The 15791-nt window shown below is 43.2% G+C and overlaps 1 protein-coding gene across 4 annotated transcripts; it reads right to left on the bottom strand.

The window, feature by feature from the left end:
- Positions 1-339: 339 nt before the first annotated feature.
- Positions 340-15534, bottom strand: LOC110503161 (amyloid-beta A4 precursor protein-binding family B member 1). Of its 4 annotated transcripts, none has more exons than XM_021581512.2 (15): positions 15363-15534; positions 14036-14686; positions 13679-13887; positions 12084-12143; positions 11629-11705; positions 11448-11508; positions 11114-11260; positions 10591-10718; positions 6741-6746; positions 6405-6519; positions 4700-4784; positions 4530-4610; positions 3008-3123; positions 2720-2896; positions 340-2533 (listed from the first exon to the last, which is right to left on the bottom strand). In XM_021581512.2, the coding sequence occupies exons 2-15, from the start codon at positions 14667-14669 to the stop codon at positions 2378-2380; spliced, it is 2052 nt and encodes a 683-aa protein (XP_021437187.2). In that variant the 5' UTR covers positions 14670-14686; positions 15363-15534; the 3' UTR covers positions 340-2377. The 4 variants fall into 4 exon arrangements, with proteins under 4 accessions (XP_021437187.2, XP_021437184.2, XP_021437186.2 ...); XM_021581509.2 differs by having other exon boundaries at positions 4515-4610; positions 15363-15533; XM_021581511.2 differs by lacking the exon at positions 6741-6746 and having other exon boundaries at positions 4515-4610.
- Between the last annotated feature and the right edge of the window lie 257 nt (positions 15535-15791).

Raw genomic sequence — 15791 nt, 5'->3', positions numbered from 1 at the left:
ACAATGAGTCCTCAATCTATCTCTATTCTTGCGCCTCTCACAATACATATGGTAAAACCAATGTCAGCAGGTTTCATACATATGAAAAGGACTTGACAGCCTGCCTGGCTTCTCTTCCATTTTAATGGGATTGCCAGGAATTGTCAGATAAAATCCATTGATTGAAAAATGAGGATTTCTGTGGTTCTGCCACCAGTTACGAAAGGAGACATAATTTACAGACAGATCTAATCTAATAACTGCTCTTTGGAATACAATCTCTCCAATCCACATGGCTTCACTCAGTCACATCACACCAAAACCATGCAAATTGTGCAAAAAAATATGCAACACCAAAAATAAGATATGTTCACATTTATTTATTGTGCAGGGACTTTTATATACAGATACATTTTATACACCTAATTTACATAAATTGTGAAATAAATTAATAAGCTAGTGTTCCAACACTCATCTTGTTTTTAATGTTGACCTTGGAAGTACTAACGTAACTGAATTAGAAAAAGGAGCACAATGATAAGTGAGCGGTGACAAAAGATGCACTATAGTATTATACAATCTATAGTATTATACAATACAATCTATAGTATTATACAATACAATCTATAGTATTATACAATACACTCTATAGTATTATACAATACACTATATAGTATTATACAATACACTATAGTATTATACAATACACTATAGTATTAATCTAGTCTATTAATCTAGACAATCTAGTCTAATTTCAGATAGTGTTTCTATATTTTACAAGTTTTACTTTGTTATAGGTCAAATAACTATTGCACTAAATACTTCTGACAAACACAATTCATTTGTTTTTTTAAACATAAAAACCACAACTATTCTCGGACTTGTGTTCTCAAATACAATCAATAATCAAAAATGCGCAACTGCTCCTCAGTAGTGTCCATGATAGTGTATACAAACAATACTTAAGAGTGTCCAGGGCCAAACAGAGCAAAAAGTGGAAGAACAGAATCCTAAAACACTGGAGTCATCCTCTCAATGTTATCCCTGTCCCAGGGCGGTGACTAAGGGAGACAGATACTGACCTGCTCTCGGCTACTCAGTGGAAAGGACCTGACAGTGACAACTAATCTACTACTAGCTAGCATATATATTGATAGACACGGATACAGGCTAGTGACATGCCTTACAAACACTTAACAGGTACAGAATTCAGCCCTCTTTACCATGAAGTAGCACACATCTAGTATGTTACAATAACTAAGAGTTCAGCACTAAACCGCTGCAGGCAGATATGATCCTGGTTATTCCTCTGAGCTATTAAAACATGCAGTGTGTGGTGAGGTCCTACACTACTATTCAGTGGAGGTGGTTAAAAACTGTGGTTGACTAACAGATGGAAAACCGAGGCCTTGAGATGCTGTATTTTATAGGTCACTTTTCCATGACCAGAAGTCTATTTTCACCATTGGCTCTTTTTGTTGGCCAAGCACTAGTCAGATATAGCCAGGCCCCTACATTAAAGAAAACACAGCACATTGTGTGCTGCTATATAAGCCTATGGAAGCCATTCTACCAATACCACATACAGGAAAGTTTGATTATTGCACACAAGCACTGAACTTGCAAATGTTCATGAAAATGTATGGGAAACAACTCCAGCATACCCTGAAATCAGTGGTTGTTCACTACGACGTGGCACATGATCCTAACCTTATTTAGCGGAAGACTACAACTCACTCTACCTGGGCTCTAAGATGGCTAGTGTCAAGAAGCTCATTTGGGCAGGAGTAGAAAGGCTGAGGAGTGTACAGGGTATTGACATGGTAGAAAACAAACATCAGGAGACTACTATACTAGGTTCCCGACCGTGATTGCAAGACCTTCTTTAGACACCAGTAGAAAGAGGTGTTACTGTTCGGAGAAGCATGGCCCCATGACTCAACCATAATTGCACTGAGGAAGAAATGAGATGTATTTCTGTGTGGAATCGTCCTAAATACGTCCTAACCTCCTACTGTGAAGAAACATGTACTTACATCCCGTCATACGAACACTTCCTGCCAGACATGGTTTCTGCTAAAACACAAAAATAGTGACAAACAGATGACATCCCAGCAACAGAACAAACAACGGGTAGTTGTCAGGGCTCATTCGGTTTGAGTACAAAGCTAAAGGAGAGTTATACAGTAGATGTATAGAAAAACGTACTTTGCAATCACTAGTAAGTAAGCCTTTCCTCAGTTACATATAACGCCATACACTAATGACAAGACATTCTCTAAGGAAGGCCAAAAAGAGTGCAAGTCCGATAGGAAAGGGAGAATGAGAGTTAGAGAGAGTAAGCTGGAGCTGCTGTGATGGGTTAGTGTTACTGGGGGGGAGATCTTCTCTCTTCTGCTCAGGGGGACTGGGACCCTGACCTGTACTGCTTGAAGCTTCCCAGCAGACTCTGGACCCCGATCTTGACCCGGCGGGCCACGGAGTCAGCAGGGGGAGTGGGCAGGCAGGAGCCCAGGCTGGGAGGCCTCGCGTCCAGACACTTCTGGTAGCGCAGCTGAGGACAGAACACAGACATACAACAGGACTCCATCAGTAAAGACACTAAAACTCATCAATGCTATTCAAGGAAACATTGACAGGCATTCATGAAATGTTCTATATTATAGACAACATATCATCCAGTCTCTCTAGACCACTTAATAATCCATAATGGAGTCTACTGTTCAGTCTGGTGACCCACCATGCAGGCGGCCTGCACCGCCTCACTCAGGCTGGCAGCGTTGGGCTCACACCAGAACATGTGACAGATGAAGTCCCCGGGGCCCTCGGCCATGATGAAGGCAAAGGTGTGGACGTCCTTCCCCACACCCATGAAAGACAGGAACCGCACCCGGCACTCTGACATCACCTCCTCAGTCTGGGGAGGACAGAGGACACAGCATGGTCAGGAGAGAGCCATTCTGACATGACCCCTACTAATACTCTGTGTAACGGAGATGGCGGTGTGGATGGGTTAATTAGTAACTACCTCTCTGGTGAGGATGGTGAGAGTGGCAGGGGCCACGTTGACAGAGACGGGGGTCCAATCCTGCTTCCTTGTGCTGTTCATTGCAGACGCCAAAGCATCATTGATTGTGTCCACACCTAGGAGACGAGAACATTCTACTGTTAACAGTATCCTCAAGGTAAACTGCATGGGAGGAGCCATGTATGCAGTGCAGCAAAACACAGTCCCACACAGAGCACTGCCAGATGTTTTACTGCACAGATAGAAATGACCAAAAGTATGTGGACACCTGCTCATCGAACATCTTATTCCAAAATCATGGACATTAATATGGAATTGGTCCTCCCCTTTGATGCTATAACAGCCTCCATTCTTCTGGGAAGGCTTTCCACTAGACTGTGGAACATTGCTGCTATAACAGCCTCCACTCTTCTGGGAAGGCTTTCCACTAGATGTTGGAAAATTGCTGCAGGGACTTGCTTCTATTCAGCCTCAAGAGCATTAGTGAGGTCGGGCACTGATGTTGGGCGATTAGGCCTGGCTTAGAGAGTCTGCGTTCCAATTCATCCCAAAGGTGTTTGATGGGGTTGAGGTCAGGGCTCTGTGCAGGTCAGCCAAGTTCTTCCACAATGATCTCGACTTGTGGTCGAGATCATTGTGCACAGGGCATTGTCATGTTGAAACAGGTAAGGGCCTTCCCCAAACTGTTGCCACAAAGTTGGAAGCACAGAATTGTTTAGAATGTCATTGTATGCTGTAGCATTAAGATTTATCTTCACTGGAACTAAGGAGCCTGAACCATGAAAAACATTATTCCTCCTCCACCAAACTTTACAGGTGGCACTATGCATTTGGAGCAGGTAGCGTTCCCCTGGCATTCGCCAAACCCAGATTCGCCTGTCAGACCGCCAGATGGTGAAGCGTGATTCATCACTCAAGAAAATGCGATTCCACTGCTCCAGAGTCCAATGGCGGCGAGCTTTACACCACTCCAGCCGACGTTTGGCATTGAGTATGGTGATCATAGGATGGTGTGCGGCTGCTCGGTCATGAAAACCCATTTCATGAAGCTCCCGACTGACAGTTATTGTGCTGACATTGCTTCCAGAGGCAGTTTGGAACTCAGTGGTGAGTGTTGCAACAAAGGACAGATGATTTATATGCGCTTTCAGCACTTGGCAGCCATGTTCTGTGAGCTTGTGTGGCCTACCACGTCGCGACTGAGCCGTTGTTGCTCCTAGACGTTTCCACTTCAAAATAAAAGCACTTACAGTTGACCGGGGCAGCTGTAACAGGGCAGAAATTTGACAAATTCTATGTTGGTGCTACGTTGAAAGTCACGGAGCTCTTCAGTAAGGCCATTCTACTGCCAATGTTTGAGTATGGAGATTGCATGGCTGTGTGCTCGATTTTATACACCTATCAGCAACGGGTGTGGCTGGAATCCACTAATTTGAAGCAGTGTCCACATACTTTTGTATATATAGTGTATTTACCTAACAACGAAGTAAATAAAATATTTTCTTACCCATGCGTCCCTTACCTACAGGCTTGGACACAGGTACGTTACCAAGGTAATACACAAGGAAACGTTGGAAATTCTCATTTTTTGGAACGGGAAACTCTGCAGAGGAAGAAAATGTGAAGGGAGTTAGTGTCTAGTGTTGTACGTCTGTTATAAAATTAACTCTATAACCCTATCACAGGGGTTACCTTGAGCAGGAATCTCCATGGGTTTGCACTGGTCATAATTGTACCTGCTCAGAAATGGCTTGGATAGCTTCCTCTCTGTCATTATCTGAATGTACAGAGAAAGAAAGAAAGACATATTTGTACTATTTTCTACATTGTAGAATAGTAATGAAGACATCAAAACTATGAAATAACACATATGGAATCATATAGTAACCAAAAATGTTAAATCAAAATATATTTTATATTTCAGATTCTTCGAATGGCCACCCTTTGCCTTGATGACAGCTTTGCACACTCTTGGCATTCTCTAAACCAGCTTCATAAGGTAGTCACCTGGAATGCATTTCAATTAAAAGGTGTGCCTTGTTCAAAGTTCATTTGTAGAATTTCTTTCCTTCTTAATGCGTTTGAGACAATCAGTTGTGTTGTGGTTAGGTAGAGCTTTCTTCCATATACCACCCCTATTTGGTAAAAGACCAAGCCCATATTATGGCAAGAAAACCTCAAATAAGCAAAGAGAAACAACAGGCCATTACTTTAAGACATGAAGGTCAGTCAATCTGGAATATTTCAAGAACTTTGAAAAAGTTTCTTCAAGTGTAGTCGCAAAAACCATCACGCGCTATGACCCAGAGTTACCTCTGCTGCAGAGGATAAGTTCAGTAGAGTTACCTGTCTCTCATAAGGACCGCCACAGGAATGGAAGACCCAGAGTTACCTCTGCTGCAGAGGATGCCATTAGAGTTACCTGTCTCTCATAAGGACCGCCACAGGAATGGAAGACCCAGAGATACCTCTGCTGCAGAGGATAAGTTTGTTAGAGTTACCAGCCTCAGAAATTGCAGCCCAAATAAATGCTTCAGAGTTCAAGTAACAGACACATCTCAACATCAACTGTTCAGAGGAGACTGCGTGAATCAGGCCTTCATGGTCAAATTGCTGCAAAGAAACCACTACTAAAGGACACTAATAAGAGGAAGATACATTAGACCGGTGGAAATCTGTCCTTTGTTCTGGAATCCAAATTGGAGATTTTTGGTTCCAACCGTTGTGTCTTTGTGAGATGCAGAGTGGGTGAAAAGATCATCTCTGCATGTGTATTTCACACTGTGAAGCATGGAGGAGGTGGTGTTATGGTGTGACTTATTTAGAATTCAAGGCACACTTAACCAGCATGGCTGCCACAGCAGCGATACACCATCTCATCTGGTTTGGCCTTAGTGGGACTATCTTTTGTTTTTCAACAGGACAATGACACAACATACCTCCAGGCTGTGTAAGGGCTATTTTACCAAGGAGAGTGATGGAGTGCTGCATCAGATGATCTGGCCTCCACAATCACCCAACCTCAACCCAATTGAGATAGTTTGGGATGAGTCGGACCGCAGAGTGAAGGGAAAGCAGCCAACAAGTGCTCAGCATATGTGGGAACTCCTTCAAGACTGTTGAAAAAGCATTCCAGGTGAAGCTGGTTGAGAGAAAGCCAAGAGTGTGCAAAGCTGTCATCAAGGCAAAGGGTGGCTATTTGAAGAATCTCAAATATATTTTATATACACTTTTTTAGTTATTACATGATTCCATGTGTTATTTCATAGTTTTGATGTCTTCACTATTATTCTACAATGTAGAAAACAGTAAAAATATAGAAAAACCCTTGAATGAGTAGCTGTTCTAAAACTTTGGACCAGTAGTGTATGTGACATAGGAGACATAGAAGAATCACCCTGGAACACATCTCATGCAGACTGGTGGCGATGTTCTTGGCAGGTGAGTCACAGCGGAACACGTGACACTTGAGTACCTGGGTCAGGTTGTCTCGCGCAACATAAGCAAAGTCTCTGTTGTAACAAATACAGAAAAGTACACCATTTATATACTGGTACATGAACCAAATGCATTTCTCTAAATTGAATGATAGCAACAGACAAGAAAAACTGAAAACACAAAAATTATTGCAATGAATCATGTTAGATATGACAATACAATCAATTAAACTATATGTAGGAAAAACACCATGGGACATGAGAGCATAAAGACCAAAGAGAAATGTGTACAATACCTTTCCCTGTATAGGGCAGCAAAATGCAGCATGAAAATAAATAATGAACAGTTAAATCACAGTTATTACAAAAACACTAGTCGAAAATGGAAATCTGATATTAAGTGAATGCCAATGCCTTGAAAGTAAATGTAATTGCAATACGATGGACAACCCACCAGAGGGCAGTGGTGTCTCAGGGTTGCAGTATTTGAGCATGCCATTGGACTCATAGGCTGCATTTACAAAAGCAGCGCAATTCAGACCTGTTTTCAACTAATTGGTCTTTTTACTAATCAGTTCAGCTCTAAAAAGATCTGATGACCAATTAGATGAAAAAAGATCAGAACTGGGCTGTCTGTGTACATGCAGCCTTAAATGACTCAGTTTTTAAAATGGGCAAATAAGTGGAAAACAGACCCACATTCAGAGGTCTAGGATGGGAAAACTCGACCCTAAGGCATGAAAACGAATATGTTTTAGTAATACCTAAAGTTGCAATATGTAACTTATTTGGTAGATTCGACCAAATTAACATAGAAAAGAGTTATACATCTCATTCGGATTGAAAGCAAGTATATTGTATTTTCTCCATTTCTATGCTTCCCGTGCTTCGTTTTTTCATCTTTTACTTTCGGTTTTGTACGCCTATTTCAAACAGCTGAAAACACAATACTTTTAGTTATGAAAAATATATTTCACTGAGGTTTAGATGGTACAATGATTCTCTACACCAGTGGTTCCCAAACGTTTTATAGTCCCGTACCCCTTCAAACATTCAACCTCCAGCTGTGTACCCCCTCTAGCACCAGGGTCAGCGCACTCTCAAATGTTGTTTTTTTACATCATTGAAAGCCTGCCACACACACACACTACATTTAGTAAACATAATAATGAGTGTGAGTTTGTCACAACCTGGACCGTGGGAAGTGACAAAGAGCTCTTATAGGACCAGGGCACAAACAAAATAATAATCAATCATTTTGCTCTTTATTTAGCCATCTTACATATAAAACCTTATTTGTTCATCAAAAATTGTGAATAACTCACCACAGGTTAATGAGAAGGGTGTGCTTGAAAGGATGCTCATAACTCTGCAATGTTGGGTTGTATTGCAGATAGTCTCAGTCTTAAAAATAATTTCCCACACACAGCCTGTATTTAGTTTTCATGCTAGTGAGGATCGAGAATCCACTCTCACATAGGTACGTGGTTGCAAAGGGCATCAGTGCCTTAACGGCGCGATTTTCAAAGGCAGGATACTCTGAGTACAGCCCTATCCAGAAATCTGGCAGTGGCTTCTGATTCAATTCAATTGTCACAGAACCGCTTGTTTCAATGAGGCTCTCTTGTTCAGATATCGGTAAGTGGACTGGAGGCAGGGCATGAGAGGGATAACGAATCCAGTTGTTTGTGTCGTCCGTTTCGGGAAAGTACCTGCATAATTGCACACCCAGTTCACTCAGGTGCTTCGCTATATCACATTTGACATTGTCCATAAGCTTGAGTTCATATGATTTTTTGTGTGCAAATAATGATGGAAAGACCTGTGTGCTGTCCTTGTTAATGCAGACAGAGAAGAGCTTCAACTTCTTAATCAAAGCCTCAATTTTGTCCCTCACATTGAATATAGTTGTGGAGAGTCCCTGTAATCCTAGATTCAGATCATTCAGGTGGGAAAAAACATCACCCAGATAGGCCAGTCGTGTGAGAAACTCATCATCATGCAACCGGTCAGACAAGTGAAAATTATGGTCAGTAAAGACAACTTTAAGCTCGTCTCTCAATTAAAAAAAACTGTTCTTTGCCCCTTGATAACCAGCACACTTCTGTATGTTGTAAAGGCGTTACATGGTCGCTGTCCATATCATTGCATAATGCAGAAAATACACAAGAGTTCAGGGGCCTTGTTTTAACAAAGTTAACCATTTTCACTGTAGTGTCCAAAACGTCTTTCAAGCCGTCAGGCATTCCCTTGGCAGCAAGAACCTCTCGACGAGACGGCCTACAGGGAGGAGGTGAGGGCCCTCGGAGTGTGGTGTCAGGCATTCCCTTGGCAGCAAGAACCTCGACGAGACGGCCTACAGGGAGGAGGTGAGGGCCCTCGGAGTGTGGTGTCAGGCATTCCCTTGGCAGCAAGAACCTCGACGAGACGGCCTACAGGGAGGAGGTGAGGGCCCTCGGAGTGTGGTGTCAGGCATTCCCTTGGCAGCAAGAACCTCGACGAGACGGCCTACAGGGAGGAGGTGAGGGCCCTCGGAGTGTGGTGTCAGGAAAATAACCTCACACTCAACGTCAACAAAACAAAGGAGATGATCGTGGACTTCAGGAAACAGCAGAGCGAGCACCCCCCTATCCACATTGACGGGACAGTCGTGGAGAGGGTAGAACGTTTTAAGTTCCTCGGCGTACACATCACAGACAAACTGAAATGGTCCAACCACACAAACAGCGTGGTGAAGAAGGCGCAGCAGGACAAACTTCTACAGATGCACAATCGAGAGCATCATGTCGGGCTTTATCACCGCCTGGTACGGCAACTGCTACGCCCACAACCGTAAGGCTCTCCAGAGGGTAGTGAGGTCTGCACAACGCATCACCGGGGGCAAACTACCTGCCTTCCAGGACACCTACACCTCCCGATGTCACAGGAAGGCCATAAAGATCATCAAGGACAACAACCACCCGAGCCACTGCCTGTTCACCCCGCTATCATCCAGAAGGCGAGGTCAGTACAGGTGCATCAAAGCTGGGACCGAGAGACTGAAAAACAGCTTCTATCTCAAGGCCATCAGACTGTTAAACAGCCACCACTAACATTGAGTGGCTGCTGCGACTTTTACTGACTCAACTCCAGCCACTTTAATAATGGAAAAATGGATGTAATAAATGTATCACTAGCCACTTTAACAACGCCACTTTTATATGTTTAAATACCCTACATAACTCATCTCATATGTATATACTATACTCTATACCATCCACTCTATACCATCACTCAATCATATTTTTTTTTTTATGTACATATTCTTATTCATTCCTTTACACTTGTGTGTATAAGGTAGTTGTTGTGAAATTGTTAGGTTAGATTACTCGTTGGATATTACTGCATTGTCGCAACTAGAAGCACAAGCATTTCGCTACACTCACATTAACATCTGCTAACCATGTGTATGTGACAAATAAAATTTGATTTGCATGGTACCCAAGTGGTGTCGGGAGCAACTGCTTGCAAGCACATTACCACTCCACTATGTCTCCCTGTCATGGCTTTTGCACCATCAGTACAGATACCAACATGAGCAGCAGCTACGTTTGGCTACATACAGACCATTAGTGGAAATCCTGCGAGAGATTTAACAGTTAATGTGAATGGATGTGAATTATTTGACTAGGCTGCTTGTATTTGACATTGTGTTATTTCGCTCAACACTAGATGGTTAAAAACATTTTTACAGTGAAATGAGGCAACTCAGGCAAAAAAATAAAAAATCATCCAAATGTATAGCCCTGTTGGAAAATAGAAATGGACCGTTTGAAAATGTGTAGAAAAAAGTTTTTTAAATGTGAATCACATTTTTATTTCTGAACCTTTAAGAAAATGGAACAAATGACCAGCTATTGTGTAGTTCCCAGTGCCATCTTAATTAGGTGTGGATGGTCATGAAGTAATAGTAAGGTGACTGCTGAGACTAGATAGACAATTAACTAACAAAAAGCACTAAATAAAAACTATATAAAATAGTACAATTTCTAAAGAGTTAAAACAGCATTTTCTGTTCCTGTAAAAGTAGCTACACCACTTAACTGACTGCCACAGTAGTGCAGATGTGGTGCCAAACAGCGTCTGGTTGTTCTGATGGACACTGACCTGCCATTGTCTCGGCCCACGCCCCACACGCGGATGCTGGCGATGGGCTGCGAGTGCAGCAGAGTCTGTCCCAGTGGGTCGATCAGATTCATAGTGTCATTCTGCAGGACCATCAGCATGTCCTTACCCTGGTAACACAACATATCACGATCCTCCTGAAGCACCACCATGCACAGCAAATTGAATGACATGGCAATCTATCAAATGACATTTCAATGTGCCCATCTGTGCTACAACTAATAATACTCTAGCAAACAACTGTTAGACTTGATCCTGGTTTAGATGAAGAGACATTCCCAAGCAGTGGTCCATAAGGACGATTATAATTATTCTGATATTCAACATTATTCAACACAGAGCAGTTGCAGGGAATAGCAGTCAATGTGAGAGGTAATTGCTTCAGTTGCTGGGTAAAAAAAAAGACAAAGCAAGGTAAACAGAGGGTCTTCGCCCAAACATCAACCCCATCACTAGGCTCTTCCCCCAGACAGTCCCTTCCTGTGGCCCTGCTCCTCAGACTCACCTCTCCCCAGATGCCAGCAGTGTCGTGGAGGTTGTGTTTATGGTAGGACAGCTGTCTAATGCAGTTGTTGACAGCCACGCTGCTCTTTCCCGGTGCCATGTCCTCTTCAGACATCTCCACCCAGCCCAGAGAGCGCACAGCAAAATACTGCCATAGCAAATAGAGGCCGGAGAGAACACAGGACGGGCCAGAGAGAGGGAGAGAGATAAACCGACAAACGCAGTCCAATTAGGAAAGGGAAGAGTAGTTGTACGTTAACAGGGAAGGGACAGACAGATGACTAGTCTTCCTGCCTCAACGTTTTAGTGAGAGTAAATGTGATTTTCAAATTTACCTTAGCCTCCAGGTCAGTGCCATGGGGATCAAGTTTCTCCTCTTCCTCGTATTGGGAACAGCTATAAGACAGTTATCAGTCCATTATCATTTGAGAAATAACAAGAGAGAGAGGAGGGTTTAAAAGTGTTTTGGCTGAGAATGAGATGGCTTATCACATAACGCACTAGCACATGACTTACTTAAGGTTGATGGATGCATAGCGCAGGGTTGCCCCTTCAAACTCCTTCAGGCTCTGGTCAGATGCCACCTCTCCCTCCTGCAATCACCAAGAAGACAATGAATTAGTCAATTCATCAACACCAAGTTGATCAAAATCCTAATGTGCTGCTTTCTAAACTCTGTTTCTAAAACTGAAATATTGACAATTGAAGCGATGAAATGTCAAGTGCTTTTGCTTCCATGTCTACTATTTCCCACATAACAATGATTTATCTGTTGGGAGGGTTTACATTGAGGATGTTTCAAATGATGTTTTCCAATGAATAATCGGAGACATAAAAAACACTTTCCATACACATGAAAATAATTATTCTCTTTTTACTGTGTTGTCAGTGTTAAAGGACATCCTGAATGTGAGGTCTTGGCCATGTCCTGATTCTCATTCGTATTTATTAATATTCATGCTGTCCCTTACCTTCCACAGCTCTCCATCACTAGTCCCTTCATCTGGGTTAGAGAGGTCCCCCCATGTTTCCTAGTAGTCAGACAAAAACATGACATTTTTCTCCAAATAGTCTTAATTGGGAGAGCATAGATCAAGTCTTCTCAGAACATATACAATACATTCGGAAAGGATTTAGACCCCTCCACTTTTCCACATTTTGTTACGTTACAGCCTTATTCTAAAATTGATTAAATGTTTCTTTATCGATCTACACACAATACCCCATAAGACATTTTAGCTAATTTATACAAAATAGAAAACAGAAATACCTTATTTACATAAGTATTCAGGCCCTTCGCTATGATACTCGAAATTGAGCTCAGATCTATCCTGTTTTCATCGATCATCCTTGAGATGTTTCTACAACTTGATTGGAGTCCACCTGTGGTAAATTCAATTGATTTGACATGATTTGGAAAGGCACACACCTGACAATATAAGGTCCTACAGTTGACAGTGCATGTCAGAGCAAAAACCAAGCCATGAGGTTGAAGGAATTGTCCATATAGCTCCGAGACAGGATTGTGACGAGGCACAGATCTGGGGAAGGGTACCAAAAAATGTCTGCAGCATTGAAAGTCCCCAAAAGCACAGTGGCCTCCATCATTCTTAAAACAGAAAAAGTCTGGAACCACCAAGAATCTTTCTAGAGCTGGCCGCCCAGCAAAACTTAGCAATAGGGGGAGAAGGGCCTTGGTCAGGGAGGTGACCGAAGAAACCGATGGTCACTGACAGAGCTCCAGAGTTCCTCTGTGGAGATGGGATACCTTCCAGAAGGACAACCATCTCTGCAGCACTCCACTTCATGGTAGAGTGGCCAGACGGAAGCCACTCCTCAGTAAAAGGCACGTCACAGCCCACTTGGAGTTTGCCAAAAGGCACCTAAAGGACCCTCAGACCATGAGAAACAAGATTCTCCTGTCTGACGAAACCAAGATTGAACTCTTTGGCTTGAATACCAAGCATCACATCTGGAGGAAACCTGGCAACATCCCTACGGTGAAGCATGATGGTAGCAGCATCATGCTGTGGGGATGTTATTCAGCACCAGAGACTAGTCAGGATTGAGGGAAAGATGAACTGAGTAAAGTACTGAGAGATCCTTGATGAAAACCTGCTTCAGAGTGCTCAGGACCTCAGACTGTGGGGGAAGGTTCACCTTCCGACAGGACAACAACCCTAAGCACACAACCAAGACAACGCAGCAGTTGCTTCCTGGACAAGTCTCTGAATGTCCTTGCGTGGCCCAGCCAGAGCCCGGACTTAAACCCAATCGAACATCTCTGGAGAGACCTGAAAATAGCTGTGTAGCGACTCTCCCCATCCAACCTGACAGAGCTTGAGAGGATCTGCAGAGATGAATGGGAGAAACTCCCCAAATACAGGTGTGCCAAGCTTGGAGCGGCATACTCAAGACTCAAGACTCAAGGCTGTAATCGCTGCCAAAGGTGCTTCAACAAAGTACTGAGTAAAAGGTCTGAATACTTATGTAAATGTGATATCAGTTTATGTATACATTTGCAAAATAAACACATCATCCCTAAGGCCTATGGGTTAGATCTCACCTCTGGCTCTTCCTCACAGGGTGTTGTCTCCAGGGACATACTGGAGGACATCATGGAGTCTCCCACCTTGTCCAGAGGGGAGGGAGGCTCCCACTGAGTAGTGCCAGTAGGGATGTGCCAATAATAGGTACCTGAAGTGTCTCGAACCCGCATCCACCCAGAGGGCAGGTCTGTGTCCGCCTCAAAGGCCTCCGAGTCCCAGAAGGACTCTGTGTTGAGAGAAGGGGAGGGTTAGAATGAGGTGTCTTAACGTTGCTTGCAACCTGAGAAGCACTTGTTATGTTAGACTAGACAATAATCATTATTGTTGTTCCAACAAAACAGTCACACAGCTGATTTCAACAAACACGCCCATACCTTTGTTTTCATTTGGAGAACTTTCAACAGTGCTTTCCTGAGACAGTGCTGACCAGTTGGTTTCTTCATCACTTGGTGTTCCATTCACATTAGAGAACAGCAGACAGGGATTTCTAGCCACCCCACTTCCCTCTCTTTCAGCCTCTGCATCCCTCTGCTCGGACTCCCTCTCTTCCTCTATAAGACTGCCGGCCTCTTCATCTGCCTCAGATGAATCTTCCTTCTCTTTGTCGTCTTCTTCATCTTCATCATCTTTATCCTCTGCAGACACCAGGGTGTTGATGAGTAGTGGCTCTTTCGGGATGGTATTGGGCTCTTCTTCCTTCAGGCCCAGGGTCTTGGCGGTCTTGGGAGATTTGGTCTGCTCCTCGTTCCTCTGCTGCTCCTCCTTCTCCTCGTTGGTGTTATGAGGAGAGAAGTCCTCCTGGTTCCCATTCTGGTCCTGGTCCTGATGTTTCTCGGCTACTTTCCTCAGTTGGTTCTTGCCCTCCTTGACCCACTTAGCATTGTTGCCGTCTGTGGATTCTTGGTCACTCCAAAGGCCGCTGTCATTCAATTTGTTTTTCAGCACTTCATCTTGATGTTGGTTGTTGGCTACATGATAAGATACGTCATCATCATCATGGCCACCCATGGTACTATACAGCAGCTCTAAAGGGAATCGAGGAGGGTATGGTTAGAGAGAAAATAGATAGCTAAGATATGCCTTTGCCCATCTGATCACTCGAATGTTTAGTTACGAGTCAGTTTGAGACAAGTGACCTGGCTGGCTAGCCATCTGTTTGACATTGTAACGTTAACGTTAGTAAGTTAGCAAGGTAAATGTAATGTTAGCAAGCTAGCTCGCTACACGGCCTAACTAGCGTTGACTCATTAAATCGAAATGAGAAAATAGCTAGCTAGTAAGCTAGGTAGCTAACGTTAGCTAATGTTAACTGCGCCATTAGCTAGCTACATTGAGATATGACACATAGCTACGCTAGACAGCTGGCTAACTTACTAGCTAATATTAGTTGGCTAGGCCTCTCTAGCTGTCTCACTAGTTACTAATTTAGCAAGCAATCAATAACAATGTAAATGACATGACCATGTCAAGAGTTAGATACTGCATTGTTGCTAATTTAACATACCAGCTGTGGTTCAAGCTAACGTTAAATAAACTAAAAGGCAAGCTAGGAGGCTTCGTTAGCCTCCTTGCTAGCTAGGTGACAATCTGAAATAACATGCATCATCCGCCATCAACCCATAATAATATGGCCATAATTGGTACACGAGCACAAAGAACAGCAATTCAACATGTGCACCATTAGCTACCAAATCTACTTACTTCTGCTGTATGTGTCCTTCGATCAAATATATTCTCGTTATTGTTACATATTTACACAATCATTTATGAAGGCGGAGATGGGTCGTTTATCTGGATTCCCAGCAGATGCTGATGCTGCGGTGTTGTGCAGAGTTGTGACAGACGGTTTGGTGTTGGGGGGCGTACATCACGAATTTGTCAATGTGTTGCCTCGTACGGATGGATCTCTGACTCAACCATCTTATGATTATTATGATTTTTTTTTTTAAAAGTTGTAACCTTTATTTTACTAGCCAAGTCAGTTAAGAACAAAAATCTTATTTACAATGACTTCCAAGCCCGAACCACGCTGGGCCAATTGTGCGCCGCCCTAATAAGACTCCCAATCACGGTCGGATGTGAAACAGCCTGGATTCGAGCCAGGGACTGTAGTGACGCCTCTTGCACTGA

This window comes from Oncorhynchus mykiss, chromosome 24 (assembly GCF_013265735.2).
Source record: "Oncorhynchus mykiss isolate Arlee chromosome 24, USDA_OmykA_1.1, whole genome shotgun sequence".
NCBI lineage: Eukaryota > Metazoa > Chordata > Actinopteri > Salmoniformes > Salmonidae > Oncorhynchus > Oncorhynchus mykiss.
The sequence above is the reverse complement of the archived record's forward strand: the minus strand, read 5'-3'. Positions and strand labels throughout refer to the sequence as shown.

Coding starts and splice junctions, on each gene's coding strand:
- LOC110503161 (XM_021581509.2), bottom strand. CDS start 14,669: ATGGGTGGCCATGATGATGATGACGTATCTTATCATGTAGCCAACAAC. Junction 10,719..11,113: donor CTGCTGGCATCTGGGGAGAG/GTGAGTCTGAGG, acceptor TTGTGTTACCAG/GGTAAGGACATGCTGATGGT. Junction 4,611..4,699: donor CATGGAGATTCCTGCTCAAG/GTAACCCCTGTG, acceptor CTTCCTCTGCAG/AGTTTCCCGTTCCAAAAAAT.